The following is a 16,790-nucleotide window of genomic DNA, read 5'->3' on the forward strand; positions in this document are numbered from 1 at the left end:
ACAGCTAGGTAGACCATAATATGGCTGCCATCTGCTCCTGGTTGATAAGGAGATTTAATCCAAGATAAGGCAGATGGCAGCCTGGCAGCCTCCCTGACATACCACTCATGGGAGTTGGGCAAATGTGTGGAGGGCCACGGATTGACTCAAGAGGAGCTCATAAAAGAAAAAGAAACACACAATGAGGAAAGAACCCGAAAAGATCCCTCATGGGCTAAAATTATCACTGCAAGGGGGCGTTTTCTCTCCGAGAATGCGTTATTGTCTGAAAACAACGGAAACCTCAGATTAGCAGTGATAATTAGGAAGGCGGCATCCATAAATGCTTTCAGAGAAGGCAGGCAAGGAGGATGTGAAAGACAGTGCCATCTAAGGCATTTGCCTTCAACATTGAAAAATGCAATGCAAGCCTAATAGTTTTTCCTGCTGAATTCCTTCCATAGGACGGACCCCTTTTAGGATTTCCAGTCATAGTCCCTCTTTTCTTGTTTTGGTTTGTTTGTATGTAGACCTGGGCGCTGAAAGTATGCAGGGTGTCTCAAAGAATTCAGCCAGTGTTATTTAAAACAATTAAGAAGGGACATTGTCGAAAGGATTGTGGCAACCTGAAGGTAGGAAAGAAAGTGCCGCTGCAAGGCCATTGACTACTTTATGAAACAATTACGTTCCACGAAAGTCGGACCAAATAAAATTCCTATTTTTATTTTTTTTCAGTAAATTATGTTATAAAGATGGAGATGAGTTCTGAAGGGAAATATCCCCAAAAGACTTGAGCTAAAATGTGTAAGTGGTTAAAAGGTGAGGGGTGCGTCAGCGTCACAGCACTGGGAATCTGGGGGCAGCAGTAACACTCTGTAGCTTGAAGCTGCAGGGCCCCTCTGAGCAGCCATTCTGCCTTTAAACTACACACAGTTTCCTCCTTGCTCTCCACTGTGGCTCCTCCAAGTGCTATGTCTCAACATTCGCAGTTCCCATTCCCAGGGTTTTCCTCTCATTTCGCCCAAACATTTCTTAACATGTACTCCTGTTGAGAGGCAACATCTTGAAATACAGGTGTAATTCTCTGGCACAGAATAGGTTTTTAAATAGGAAATCATACGTTTGAGCCTTCCTGTTTTAAAATCTAGTGATTTCTCTGTGATCTAATTTTCTAAACTCAAAAAGGTATAATATGGAGTTTCCCAAGGCAGGAGGTCGGAAGTGACAGAGTTTCAAGCTTCTTGGTGTGGCCGAAAGCAGTACTTCCTCACAGATATAGTTCAGAATGGCTGGTGTATAGTGATAACATAAAGCAGACCAACTTTCATTGGTTTTATTATTAGCTAGGATTATAATTTACTATACATGTTTATTTTATAAATTTATTTATTTGATATATTTATTATTATTTACTATTCCCTGTAAACAAGGCACACATACACACCCATTACCTGCACTCAGGTCTGACTGCAAATAGCAGAACCAGAATTTAGGGACTCAGGAGTATTAACCAAAACTTGACCAACAGTGATTTTTCTCATAAATAAATTATCTGACATTAAACGTAAAGCCCATGTGTGTGTTTCTTTTTCTTTGAGTAAAAATCTTTCTGTTTCACTTGCAAATAGTAACACGTAGAAGTGCAATTGTGGTCTTGAAGCAACAGTGGGTGAGTGTCGTAGACACAAGAGAGAATGCATCTTCCTCCCTCTTTTCTACCTTCATCCTCATCAAAGGAAAACTCATTCAATGACAGAGCGAGTTCTTGAACCTGAAGAGGTGCCCTGAGCTTTGATTTGAGCCATAAAGTCCCACCATAGAGGGGCTTCATGGCTTTAGAAGAGGAAAATAAAAATGGTAGAGTGCTTATGACTAGTCAGACCAGCTTTAGAGTTCAGGGAGAAACTCTGCTAGAGTCCAACTTTGCAAGGATAAGAGAAAAAGAAGGAAGAGATGCTTACTTAATTCCTGGTCTTTAGAATTAAAATCTGGCTTTTAAAAGCAATAACCTACATGAGCCTCAGGTGGTTCTGAGCCACCGTTCCTCTCCTTAATTACATAGAATATCCTGAATGGGACCTCGTACTTTGTTGATGTACTGACCTGCTCTTTGCCGAATTTCATAGATCTTAAGATAGTCCTTTGGATGTGAGAACAAACCACTTATGAAACCCCAGAAATGTCCATAGGTGTCTCATGGGAAATCAACAGTTAACTTTTCTTTCACATTTTTTTTCTGATTATATTCTCTCCAATTAATGTTTAGATACATGCTTCAATGTTGAGTTGTGTTAGTGTCAGTGCTAGTAGCCCAATTTCTTACTGATTTATTTTACATAGGTTTCCCCCAGTCAACTTTTGAACTAAAAGTGTACCCCTGTCTGTTTTGTGGGAGCAAGAGGAGGCCAAATAGATCATTGTATTTACATGTGTTCTTCTTTGCTCTCAAAATATCTGTACAGAAAAACAAGAGTCCCTATGCACTTTAATAGTTTATAACAACCTGGCATATTCTCTAAGCCCTGACACAGTGACTTTAGGTATCGATGGCAGTGCTGGCTCTGTGGGTATGCCAGGTCTTGCTGTCAGCCCCAAATCTCCCCATTTGTAAGTACTACGGCAGTGTATCCATACTCTGAAATCATTGAGACATCAGCTGGTGTAACCATCAGACATATGTATTCTTTGGTCGTTTAAACTAGTGGAGGATTAGAAGAGAGCAATCCCATGAGTCAGTTTCTGCAGGATGGCACTAATCTGCCTTCTCTTTTTGCCCATTGATCCCTCAGGCCTAGGACATTTGATCTCCTGCATCCTCATTAATGGTGCCCAGTACTTCAGGCGCATCAGTGAGTCTGGCATCAAGAAGATGTGTAGGAACATTTTTGTTCTTCAGCAGAATTTGACCAACATCACCATGTCGCGGGAGGCAGACCTGGACTTTGCTCGGTAAGAGGGAAAATTGGGCTCAGTTCCTTGGACCAAATCCAAGATCGCGTTGCCTTGAAAGTCATTTTTAAAAATGGTTTCTTGGTTCTTAAAGTTAGTTTGAAAAAAAAAAAAAAGACAGAGGTGATGGATGTTAATGAAATTTATTGTGGTGATAATTTTGCAATATGTACATACACCGAATAATTATGTTCTACCGCTAAAACTAATATTATATGTCAAGTATATCTCAATTTTAAAAAGAAAACAAATGAAACAAATAGATGTTCTTCAGTCATAGAGAAGGTAATTCTGTAAAATCTATTGGACGTTTAACATCCCCTAGACAGGTAATTTTTCCTATTGTCTAGCCTAAGTTCTTTTTACTATTAAACTTGAGTAACTTTTTTTTCTGATTATAGAAATAATATGTGCTTATTGCATAAAATATGTAATATAAAATACAAAGAAGAATATAAACATTACTCATAAACTTTTAATCTAGAGACTGTGATATTTGGTACAGTTTCTCCTAGTTTTTTCCCCAAACTCCTTTATGCCTAGGAAGTCAGTTGTTTCTAACGATCCAAATTGTTCCTGCCTAGTATTTAGCATTCCTGTGTCTTTTTGCTTGCTATTTTGATTCCTTGAGAAATTCAAGAACATTTGAAACAATTCTTGATATGTTTAAGGGAATGATGAAATAGTACACTATTTTGACAATTATGAAGACGTATATGCTAGGATCTTTGTTTTGGAATCATATAACCATATATCTTCATGTTTAACCTTTCTTCTCCAATCTGTCACTCCATTTGTTCCATTGCTGCCCTGTGCTTCTGCTTCTCTGTCCACATTCCCTGTCTTATTTTTTTCTGTGTGTGTGTGTGTGTGTGTGTGTGTGTGAAAATGTGTGTGTGTTCATTCCTTAAATTCCCTAATTTAGGCTAAATTCGGTGGAAAGCCTCTTGCTCAGATTAGAGAAACCAGGTGTGACTGAATGTTGCACTTATTTGGCCTCTCTTAGGGGGAATGATCTCATTATTCAATTAGTCTCATGGTAACATTGACAAGGGGAGCTTAAGAACATGGAGGCCTGAGGGATACAGAGAAGCATTCCTAATTCTCCGAGGAATATAATTTCCTAAATTCAATCATCGTTTTTTAAATGATGTTTTTTATTCAGCTGAAGTAAGTAAATTAACTCAGTTTTTGGCAGCAGTATAGAGCTCGAACACATACTAAAAAAAACAACAACTGGCATTTGACTAATGAAATGCTGACTGGGCAGTATTGAGGTTGGCATCGGTGGGCCATGCGCCGATGAAGCGTTTCTTCAAGAAATAATTGAATGGCAACTAAGTCATGCCTTTCACAGTTGGATTTGTGTGTCAGCTGAAATGTGACCACTTGGGACAGGTAGTGCTACTATTACTCTTTACTCTCAATGGATTACAAAAGGAAACGAGCCAGCATCAGCATGTAGAATTGAATGATTCGGTTCTTCTGCTCCTGGTTCAGAAGACATCTCCTTACGATCCTGTAAGCTCTGAGACTCTTGCTGTCTGACTCAGTGCCGGGACCAGAGTAAGTGCTCAGCGTGGGTATTGGGTGAATGACTGGTATCCAGTCAGCACATCTTTTGGTGTTGGTGAAGGGCTTGGATAATGACAGAGTTTAGTTTATCTCTAATGCCCTGCAAGTTTTAATCAGCTGACATGGGTCAGTTTTCTTCTAGGCTTATAAGAGACCGAGGATCTCCCTTGCACTTCTTTCTTTGTAGAGCGGGAAGTGGTACAAAAAAGGAATAATATATCTCTACTCTTCATAGTTTCTTTCTCTGTCATTTTCTTTTGCTCTCATACATATGTACATACACACGTTATAGCCTTATTTTTTTTCTGTTCTTGTTCTTGGTAGGGACAGGTTTTGCAAAATGGGCTCCATCAATTCTAGCCTAAGTTCTTTTGAAGCAATGTAAAATAAATATAACAGCAATACCAAAATAGCCAGAAATAATAGACTGGAGCTGTGTGCCCCAACATTCCTTACGCAATGTCTAACCAAGCATGGACAGCATCTGTATTTCCAGCAAATCTCTATAGAAATGTTATCTTCTACCACAGTAATTAATCACTAGTTGCCATGTGTCAGAAAATTTATTTAACAACAAGTTGCAAGACTCTTGTAAGTTTTTCACTTCCATAGTCTTCCTGGCCACTGAAAAATAGAACACCCTTTCTGTAATCAAGAAATGAGGGCTCTGGAACAATTCCGTTTATGTTGATTCTTCTACTCGTGGTATTGTTGTCTGTCTCCTTTTATATACACCTGGTACTCTAATCTCTAATCAGAGGACAACTCTTAGATGAGCAAAGAATCAAGCCTACCTGTATGATCACCAAAATTAGAAAGACCTTATCTCCTATGGTAATGATCTCTGCTGTGGTTTTGACCCTTTTGACTCCACTGTTAATTTTCAAACTCAAAAAGATACTTTGTCCTGGAAAATCACTGCAGATTGACTAGAAAGTGGAAGAGCTTTATGAATGTAGTTTTTAGTTCCTTTCATCAGAGAGTATCTTACCCTGAGATTCATGGGCTTCTCCAGAACTGAGTCACTGAGGCAGAGTCCAGGCAGCATATAACAGGAGAAGTCTGGAAGGGTACTGTGCTCCCCAAGGTGGACCTAGCAATCTTTATAGCTTAAGTGAAGCCATTACTCAGAAAGAATATCCCAAAGTTTTCTTCCTAATTCTGCCCTCTACCCCCATTTTCCATTTTGTATCTGTCCCATTAGAGTTGTCTCTCTTTTCTCCTTTCTCTCTCCTGTCACCTCTATTTTTGGCTTTCCTCATCCAGGGCTTCATCTCTCCTTGATTTTCTTCTTTTGGTTTTTTCTAGACAGGTATGTCTCATTCTTAAATCTGACAAAGATCATAAAATGAAAGTTAGGTTACAGGAAGTGGTAAGGGGAGAAGTTCAAACAAATGAGAAAGCTTTCTCACCCTTTTATTCATTCATTTATGCATGCATGCATGCATTCATTCAACAAATATTAATTGAGTGTGCATTCTCTGAAGACCCTGCCGTAATGGAATTTGCGTTATTGTGGGGCATATGTCAGATGATGGTATATGCTATGGTTAAAAAAAATAGGCATAGGAAGGAGAATTAAGTGTGCGGATATAATGAAGGTAATCTGCAATTTTAAAGTGTTCATATAATTCCCTAACAAGATGGTAACATTTGAGGACACACCTAAAGGAAGAGTAGTAACAAGCCATGTGGAAATCTAGGGGAAGAGCATATCAGGATAGGAAATATAAGGAATCTAAGAGTAAAAAACCAGAGGGAGTATGCTTGGCATTTGAAGAACAGCAGAAAGACCAGGATGGCTGAAGTGAATGAACAAGGGGAAGAGTAAGAGATGAAGTCACAGCTTTATCTGAGCAGCTAAGATTTTGAAGACCATAGTAATGAAGTTGGCTTTGATTTTGAGTGAGTTAGGAAGCTATTAGGGTTTGGAACAGAAGAGTGCCGTAATCTGCCTTCCATTGTGAAAGAATCACTTGGGCTGCTATGGTCAAAATAGACAATTGGGGAGAGGAGGTTCCAGGCAAGGGAAAAAGCAGCTGGAGCTGTTAGAAAACGATTGCAATAATCCAGGTGAAAGACAGTGGTGATTGAAACCAAGATGGTAGCAATGGAGTGGATGGGAAGGAAGTGCTCAGATTATGATTTATTTTTAACGTTCTGCTGACAGTATTTCCTAAGGGATTGGAAGTGAACCAGTTGACTCTTGAGTTTTTTGTTCTGAGCAATTCACAGGGTAGGGTTTTCATTTATTGAAAGGAAAATGAGCCAGACCATTTGAAAGGCTGGTTGAGTTAGGGGGCAGGAGGGGCAAAGGGGCCAATAGGAAGGGGCTGTCAAGAGTTTGGGCTTGAAAATATTAAGCTTAAGATGCATGTTAGACATGTGAATAGAGATAAAGAAGAGAAAGCTGGATGTACAAATCCAGGGAAGAGGTCTGGGCTGGAAACAGGAGCTGGGGAATCATCAGCATATAGATGGGATTTAAGGCTATGAGACAAAGAGGTGACAGCTCAACAAGATCACAAGTAGAGAAAAAAGAGAAGCTGTCCAAGAATTGAGCCTGGGTTCTCCGCTGTTCAGATGTTGGAATACTGAAGAAGAACCAGCCAAGGAACCTCAAAAAAAGCAATCAGTAGAGGAGGAAGATAACCAGAAGTTGTGTCTCAGAAATAAAGTGAAGAAAATATTTTAACAGGAGGATGTCTTCTTCTGTGTCAAATGCTGTTGATAGGTTAAATTAGCTCAAGACAGACAATCGGCTACTCGAGGGCCTCACAAAAGGCCTGAAGTACTTTGGTTTTCATTTCTTTACCTTCCTTACACAATTTACCTAGTGTAGGAACAAGCTTTAAATGTATTTGAGAATAGGCTTCTCACTCCTCAACAAACTGGTAGGGAAAACAATTAAAGTGTTTCTAGTATGATATATAAAAGATCAAATTGGCGGCTTCTTTTTTCTCATTGGATGGTCACTAAGAAGGCTTCCCAGCTTAGGTACTCATCGTGTGTTTCTCATCATAAAGCAGAGCTGTGATCCCTCTACAAAGATATTAACTGGGTGTTTTCATTTTTGATAATGGACAGTCTCTGCTCTTAAGTGACCCACCCCTCCCTTTCCCAGCCCCCTTCCAGCAACTCTGGATTAGCTCTGGAGCTGTTCTATATATGTATTTTTTTTCCATTCTATTGGTTGTCTTTTCACTTAACCAGTGAAGCCCTGTTTCCTATGTATATTATCCATACATCAGGCAATATACATAGAAAGGCCACACTGGTAGAGAAGGAACCACCTGGAACCTGGGGACCAAAGGAGATAAAAATCTTGCCTGAAATGCTTCCTCTGAACACAGGTTTATATGGAGAAGTACAATATACTGTATTTGTTTAACTCAATAAGAGGTTGAATCAGAAAGTGAAAAGACAACCAATAGAATGGAAAAAAAAAATTGCGTGTCATATATCTCATAAAGGGACTTGTATCCAGAATATATAAAGAACTCTTACAACTCAACAATACAAGGCAAATAACCCAATTAAAGAATAGGTAAAGGCACCCCAGTAGCAACAAGCACACTTAGTGCCCAGATCTTGGTTTCCAATACTATTCTCCAACAAAAGCAACCAGAGCTCCTGGGAGAAATGGATAATTCTAGGACTGGGGGCAGGAAACACACAAGATGAGCCTGGGACATCCTGTACCGGAAAGTCAGGAAGTGCTAAACACAGACACACATAACACATTGCCAGGGATGTGTCAGGCCACAGGAATCCATTAATAGAACTCCCAATGGCAAAGTTGGACAATTTGAGCAAAAATAAATAAATAAAGTAGCATTGGATTATAACCCAAAGTATAAAATAAACATTGAGGACGCCATACTGATAGAAATAATTGATTGATTATATTAATAAGTAAGAAAGAAGGAACAAATCTCCGGTGCAGAAGAATTCTGGATGATTTATGTAACTACTCTACCCTAAAGGAGAAGGATCCTAACTCTCCACTTCTTAAGTATAAGTTGCACATAGTGACTTCCTTCCAGATAATACATATGGAATGTGGGGAAAGTAACTTGATAGTAGGAAATCTGACAGAGTACTTCAGCCAGGTGATCAAGGTCAACATCAACATATATAGCTCATGTTGATAGATGTACCCTTGGCATGAGGGGATGAAAATGACAGTACCTCTGCTACCTTTTTCCCCAAAGCCCATAACCCCCATTTAATCACAACAAAAACATCAGACAGAGGAAGAGCCTACGCAATACTGACCAGTAGTCCTGAAAACTGGCAAGGTTATCAAAAGCAAAGAAAGTCTGAGAAACTGTCATAGCCAAGAGGAGCCTAAGAAGACATGACAACCACATGTAATGGGGTAATTGGATGGGATCCTGGAAGAGAAAAGGACACTAGGTGAAAAGTGAGGACTGTGAATAATCTATGGACTGCAGTTAATATCAGTTCATTAGTTTTGGTAGATTTACCATACTAATGTAAGATGTTAATAATAGAGAAACTGAGTGTAAGTTTTGTGGGAAATCTTTGTACTATCTTCTCAGTTTTTCTATAAACGTACAACTATTGCGGGAAAATCTATTAATTAAAAAATAGACTCAGTGGAATTGTAACAGCTATATATGATATTAGAGGGGCAGTAGATTGGGGGAGGAGAGTTACCACTTTGCGAGGGGTGTAAATGTCTAGTACATTGTTTCGTACACCTGAAACTAATAAAAATAAATAGGTATTGGATCTGAATAGACATTTCTCCAAAGAAGACATATAGACGGCCAATACACATGTGAAAAGATGCTGACCATCATTCACTATTAGGGAAATGCAAATCAAAACCACAGTGAGATACCACATTGTACCCACTAGGATAGCTATAATCAAAATGGCAAATGTTAGAGAGGATATGGAGAAACTGGAACCCTCATATAAAATGGTGCAGGTGCTTTCGAAAACAGTTTGTCAATTTCTTATCTACGGGAAGTAGAATGTGAGCTTTCTAAGGCAGAGAGTCTATTCACTTCTATAGCCTCAGGGTCTAGACAGTACCTGGCATATAGTAGACATTCAATAAATACTCATGGGGGATAAAGTCTTTGGACTTTATCCTGTCAGTGACTCAAGGCTTTTAAATAGAAGAGTGCAATGGTCAGGTTTGTGTTCTAAGTAGACTACTTCAGCAGCCATGTAGAAATGGATTTGAGGGCAATAAAGCTGGAGGCCTTACAGACCAATTGGAAAGTGATTGTTAAGCAGGCGGTGCATAGGGCCTGAACTAGGGCAGTGCCGGTAGGGATGCAGGAGACAGAGTTGAGAAGTATGAAGGAGCTGAAATGAGTGATTGAACAGTGAAGGTAAAGAAAAAGAAGTCAAGGAGGGCCGGCTACTTCCTGACGTGGATATCCAGCTGGGTCCCAATACCATCAAATGAAATAAGCCTGCAGGTGGAGGGGGAGGAGGTTTGATGGAGGTAAGATCATCAGTGGACATGATGAGTGTAAGAAGCCCGTGAGGTTTCCAGGTGGAGAAGTCTAATACACAGCTGGAGACGTGAGACAGAAGCTTGGAGGGAGAGGCCTGGGCTGAACAAACAGAATCCGGAAATCATCAGCATAGAGTTGTTGTTCAGAACCCTTAGAGAAAATACACACTGTAGCTGGAGAGCAGTCCCCTGGGGAACACCAGTGTCAAGGGCATGAGAAGGAAGAGGAACCCCTCAAGAGGATGCGAAAGGAACTGCCATAGTACAAGAGCCGGAAGAGGACAGCACATGAAAGCACTTCCGGCACTGAAATGGCACTTTCCCCATAAACTGATATGGCGTCTTCCTTCCTAGTAAATTAAAACATCTTTACATTTTAACTTTTCCAACTCTTCTTTGAAGTAAACTGTTGAAGTGCCCTCATCAAGGTAACAGAGATGACCAAACCAGCCTAGAAACTAAATAATCACTCGGACCCTCCTTTGTCGTTGACCTTGCACTTTAAGGCCAGGAGTGATCTCTGGCATGGCTGAGATTGTTGACTTCCTTCCAAGGGAGCTGTTATTTCCTGCAGACTTGGTCCAGGGTCATTACTTTGGTTTTCTGCAGAAGAGGTTATAGGTTTTCCTATTAGCAGTGACCCTGCTATAGTTGATAGATACGGATTAGCAATGACACGCTGCCATCTACTGGTCACACCCACGGACATCCAGACCAATGAATGTCTGTGGTCTAAATCTCAAGAATGTGTGCTGCCCCTAAGAATGGGTGCTGCCCTTCAGAGGTGACTGGGCTGAAAGTATGAAATGCCCTTACCTAGCAGATAAAATTTTCTTAGACTGCCTTGCTAGAGGACCAATGTTGTGTCAGGGAAAATATCCACACTGTGTTCACATCATCTTCCATTTGTTTTTTTTCCCCAGGTTTATTCTGCTATTGGTCTTAATCTGTCTTTTCAATCCTGGGATAACCTATCCCTTTTCTAGCCTTTTCCTGGAATGGTCCAGATTTTTGAATCAAGATGATTAACCATGTGGATATGTGATTAATTTTATAGGAGAGATTAGTCTGCTACCCGAATTCTTTTAGTGAAGATGTCCCACCCCACCCCATCCCAAATTTTATTATAGCTCTTGAACTGAATGGTGATGCAGTTATCCCTGGTTTTCCTAGGGGCCAGAGTAAATTGAGAAATATGATGGGTTAAATAGCTTTTGCTGCCTGGTAAAAGGAAGTGTCTGTTTAAAAAAATGTAATAATGAAACAAAAGTTTGTATGGCTTGATCTCTTAGGAAAAAAATTTGAAGATCTTCAGATAAGTAGATTTAAACATTATATCTCCCTAATTAAACCTTCATTTGACTTTGTTACCTTGTTTCTGAACATCCCACTTCCTTTTTTTTTTTTTTTGAACATACTGTTTTTCCCCACTTTCTACTGATCTTTTTCTGTGTTTATTGCGCTTATTGTAGGTTCCCTGCATTCTAATAACAACTAATTGATCTCTAACTAATTGTTTAATTAGGGATCTTACAGTAGGCAGGTACTCAAAAATATGCCTACTGATCTGTAGATCCCCCATAAAGCACTCCAAAAACAGTAAGTAATTATAATACTCTCCAAAAAATACACGTTAGTAGCGATGTTTGCTTTCTCATAAGCACATCTCATGTGTGAGGTTTTGATTAAGTAAGATTTCTTTTGATGGTGCTCAATCAATGTTACCATACCTTGTACATACATAATGTCAATGTATAATTTAGGAATTACTGGCAGACAATGGCAGTCTTTCCTTTGTAGCAAATACACTGCCATTGGAATGATTCAGAGATCAGCATAGATGACAGGTGTTATTATTTCCAGTAAAGATCCCAAGGAACGGAAATCAGAAGTGACTTGTCCAAAATCTCTCATCAAATTGTACTACTTATATACTCTGTACTACCTCTATATTCATCCTAGGCAGGAAATTAAATCAATTCACCCAGTGAGGCCATTTTCTGCCAGGAAAGGATTGTATTGTACTAAAAAGTCGTTAAGCTTGTTCTGTAACTAAAGCCCTAGAATGATCATTTACTGACTCTATTAGAATTCTTACTGAAAAACCTGAGGCTGGAAGCTGACCTTTCTTGTTTTCTAAATAAGAATATAAGGTTTCAATTTGACGCTTAAAGGTAGGAAGCAGACGCAATTGTTTATAGGTATAAAAAGCATAGCCACAACGCTTTACAAAGCATGTCAAGGCCAGACTTTCTCCCCAGCTTCTCCTTCACCCCTTTTCTTGGTGCAGAAAGCCCTTCTCTCCATTTCTACCTCCTGCTTTGCTTACCAGCCTTTACTGGTCTAAATAGAGTAAGACCAGAGTGCTGAAGGAAGGCCAGACAACCACAGTGAGCTCAATGGTCAACCCCCAGCTGAAGTCCCAGTTTATACAATAATAAGAGTCAGAATTCCAATATGACTCAGTCCAATCCAAAGTCTATATATGTTCTCCGTCAGGCCTGACATTCCGTAAATATCAGGTCTCTGTTTTGCTTTGTTTAATTCAAATGTGATTTCCTTTTTCGACGAGGTTCTTTGAGCTCTCAAACATTTTTTTTTCCTTTATTTTTTTTCTGGTTTGTGTCTTACCTGCTTGATTTCCATCGAACTCTGGTCTCTGGCAGTTTTAATTGACTTTAATTAGCAGTTTCCCTATAGTGGGCTCTGCAGATCGCTTCTTCTCAAATGTGTCGGGGCTGGATTGGCTCAGCCATTGGGTTCTCCATGCTGCTTGTAGGTTTTCTATCCACCCTCCAAGCATCTGTCCTTGAACAATAGCATTTGCTGCCCAGCTCCACTCTCTGAAGCCATTCCATACATGAGAACCAGCCCGTGGTTCCCATCACTGGAGAACTCCGTCCTTAATCCCAGGTACATACCCCCTGTACTCTTAAAACACCAAACAGATGAATCAGGTGGTTCTCAAAAGCGAAAGGCCCTGAGAATTTCCTAGGGAATTTGTTTTGTGTGGAATTCTTTGACTCCATCTCTAAAAATTCTGATTTAGAAGGTTGCAGGCAGCCTCCTGTTCTCTGAGATCCACACAGCATCCAGGCCATTTTTCTCTCAGACTCTTACTCTCCTTCAGTCCCCCTCTCTCTTTTTTTCTCCTGCTACTGTAAAACTAAAAATAACCTGAAAGCACTTCCCTGGATTAAATTGAATCATCATTAAAACTACCCCTCAAGGCAGTCACCATTACTATTTTGAGGCAGAGTCAAGTTGTGTTCTTGGAAATGTTGGGGTGAACTAAATGGTATTTCATTTATGTAGTGGGTGGCCAATGAACAAATTCAACCCGTTATTGCATAAACTTGAGTAAGTCATTTCAGCTCTCTTGGCTGAGGTTTACTCATCTGCAAAGTAAAGGTTCGACTGAAAGATCAGCTCTGGGGTCTTCTGCAGACATGACCTGCCCAGAGTTCCACGATGTAGAGCCAGAGATGGGGTTCAGAGGTCTAAAGCCTTGACTCCTAGTTTTCAAAAGAGACTATCACAGGAGAGCTTTTCAAAAGGAAGAGGTTAATGTTTATCCAATTCCATAAAGATACTGTCAAGATTTCTGAGATACGCAGTACATAATGGGTACTTGAGTATTTTTTGACTGAACAAATGCATGTGTGTCTATGGATGAATGAGGAAGGAAGGAATGTAGGCCTGTTTCTTTTCAGAGTTAAGATCGTGGCTGTAGCATTTCTCACCAAAGGTGCTGGAAGTAAGACAGACAGACAGAGATCAAAGCTGGCTACTGCTTTTACATGACCTGTAAAGGTCTTTTAAGGCTCTGAACACGAATTCAACAAATAAACGTGTAGTACTCAAAAATATAAATGTCACATCTACTATAGCTCTTCATCTCCATTGCTGTGCTGTGGTTTTCCAATTGATGGAAAGGTTTTATTCAGATCACTTTTTCCTCGAGGCACTCTTAGTCTTTGTGTTCTAACCTTTAACGATACGGGCTTTGGTTGCTGCTGTAATGATTTCCATTGCCTGGCATCTGCATGTTTGAATTCCTCCCAAGAATTACACACCTCCTGTTTTACTCAGTTGGAGATGGAGTCAGATGATGAAGAAAACAAGTGCGTGGGGGGGGGGGCGGGTAGGAGAGGCCAGCTCTCAAGTGACTTTTCTTTCGTGATATCCGGGTCAGGGGAAGGGGTGGATCAATGGCCCCAACTCTGCAGCCGGCATTCAAACCGTTTCTCATTCTCCTTTAGGCATCTAGTTCCACAAAGACGCTGATCAAACATTTGGGGGTATTGGGAACAGAGGAGGGAGGGAGAGGTTGGGGATTGTCCATTGCTAGAGCATTTTATTGACAACATTAAAGGCTTCGTGATATATTCGACCAGAAATTAATTACAGCCCAGTTCCCCATTTCTCTTTTAGGTGACAGTCTTCCGTTGACGTGTGTGCCGCTGTGAAAGTAATAATAGGTTTCAAATGTTTGTGAAAAACAGAAAGTAATTACTTGCTGTGATAAATCAGTCATTTGAAGTTTCAGCTTCTCTCCCTGCTACATATGTGGCAGTGGGTCTGTTTCTTTTGTTAACTTTAATTATATAGCATGGGAGAATTTGTGTTTTTCAGTTTTCCGAAATTGTGTTGTTTTTTTTTTCCAATTCTTGATTTCCTAGTTCTCCAGGGATGAAAGTATTGAAATGATAATGACACATAACTAACATTTGAACAAGGGAAGCATATGTCTGCCAGGGAGCTGATTGCCTTAGTTAAATTTTGTAGCTATTGGCTACCAGCTATTTGCCAGCGCCTCTAATGAGCCTTAAATATTTACCATTTGTTGTGCAGAAGGAAAGAAAGTGCTCTTAGGCATTTTGAGGCCCCTTCTCACCAATAGCACACATTTAAATCATAAGCCCTGAAGCCAAAGAGCCTCTCATAGCTCTTTTCCCTTTTTTAAATTAAAACACACACTCCAGCGCACACACACGCACACACACGCCATTTCTTCCCCCCGGTAAAACCTACAGCCAGCTACTTTCCTGGCATTCCTTTCTTCCAGTAGGACCTGTGCAGGTCTGCTTGGGTAATACCGACCTCTGTGGTAGCTCACCAATAGAATGAGAGAGAAATTTCCTTTTGGCAACTGACAAGGGATCCTCACCCAGGCAGACAGAAGTGAGAACTGTACACCGGCCAGCGTGGCATGCCATCACACACAGGTACCCTGCTGTTGGCACTAAGGCTGGGTGGATCACCCCCAAAAATAGGAACTGTACCTGCTCCCATTTCTTTTGAACTCAAATAATGAGCATTAATAGTAAATTCTTCTGTCTAATCTTTCTTGTCCAATCCTGATCAGTGAGCCATGATTAAATCCTAACTTCAAAGGTTTGCTTAACCCCCTAGATCAAGCTCGCCCTCTCTTAGCACAATGTTTGTTTTCTTTCTTTTCCAATATTCATCCCTTTCTATGAATTGTTGTTTATATTTAGAACCAAATAGAAGAACACTGAAAATTGCTTTTGGTAATTCTTCCGTACGGGAAATCACACTAACTGGGACTTCTGTACTTTCTCACTGCAACTGATAATTGGGGTTCATGATGCTTGGCCCTGAGACTAGAGGATTCTGTCCGTCATCAAAGAATACCACTGCATTTAGTATACTGTTAGCATTACGTATGTTTTATTATATTCTGTCTTTTAAACATTGATGACTCAATATGCTATCTCAGTATAAGCCAGAATATCTGATTAACTGTAACCCCTCATTTTCTTTTCATGCCACATTATGAAGGTTTTATCTCTCTATAATTCCATCATGGCATTTTGTTTTTCACACAGAAGTAAGACAAGGTAGTAACAAGTACCTAAAATAAATATATTATTTCATTATTGTAATATTATTACTAATAACTACTATGTGTTGCGGGCCTACTTGGTGTAATGCACTCTACTTCCATGATTTATACATGTTATCTTATTTAATCCTTGTAATAACCTAGCGTGCTTAGGTATTAGCATTTTCATTTTACAAATGGGAAAATTGAGTCTCTGAAAGATTAAGTGACCCAAGGTCTGCACAACTAGTAAGTGACAGAACCATGATTCAGAGCCAGGTCTGTCTGCATTTTCGCTACTGCGCTATACAGTTCATGACAATGTAATGCATTAGTATTTCAAGAAGATATACCACAGCCTCCATGATTTTATAGACTCTATTAAACGGTGATGGCGGGGTATTTGTTGTTGAAAGTGCTTAAGGGAGGGTTAACAATTTTTTTATCTTCCCTGGGAGAAATTGAAAGATGTTGTTTTGTAGGCCTGCAGGGATAAACAAGAGACCAAAAACATTATAAGAAAGGATTTCAGCACAGCACCTAAGGCCTGTCTAGGAATGGTCACGGTCATCGTTGAGCCCAACAGAGGCAGGAAGGGACGTAAGGCCTCCGAGAGACGTGGCATGGCTTCAGTATTCAAGGATGTCTACATGAGGGAGGATGGTTGGACCAGACAGCTCAGGGAGCATGAGGCCACAGCCAAGTGCAAACCTCAGTTCCCAAAGTATCAGTAGGGACTGATGATATTGTCTTAAATGGCTTCTCAGAAGCTATTACATTTTTTTCGACATGAATTTAAAATATTCAGAAGAGGGCACAGCAAAAAGCTGTCTTTTTGTCCTATCAGTAGAAAACCCAGTCATTTTAAAAGAAAGATAAAAGCAGTGATATATGATTGACATTTGTCATTTTTTGACTACCTAGCTTCTAAATCTCTGC

At 40.0% G+C, this 16,790-nt stretch overlaps 1 protein-coding gene across 1 annotated transcript in view; it reads left to right on the forward strand.

The window, feature by feature from the left end:
• The window catches only part of EXOC4 (exocyst complex component 4), a 644,300-nt gene that overhangs the window by 592,024 nt on the left and 35,486 nt on the right, over window positions 1-16,790 (forward strand). Inside the window, exon 17 of the mRNA XM_081038731.1 lies at window positions 2,769-2,928. Coding sequence (XP_080894857.1) covers window positions 2,769-2,928 — 160 coding nt within the window. The remainder of the gene's footprint in view (window positions 1-2,768; window positions 2,929-16,790) is intronic.

The sequence above is a fragment of the Rhinolophus hipposideros genome (genome assembly GCF_964194185.1).
Source record: "Rhinolophus hipposideros genome assembly, chromosome: 25".
NCBI classification, from domain to species: domain Eukaryota; kingdom Metazoa; phylum Chordata; class Mammalia; order Chiroptera; family Rhinolophidae; genus Rhinolophus; species Rhinolophus hipposideros.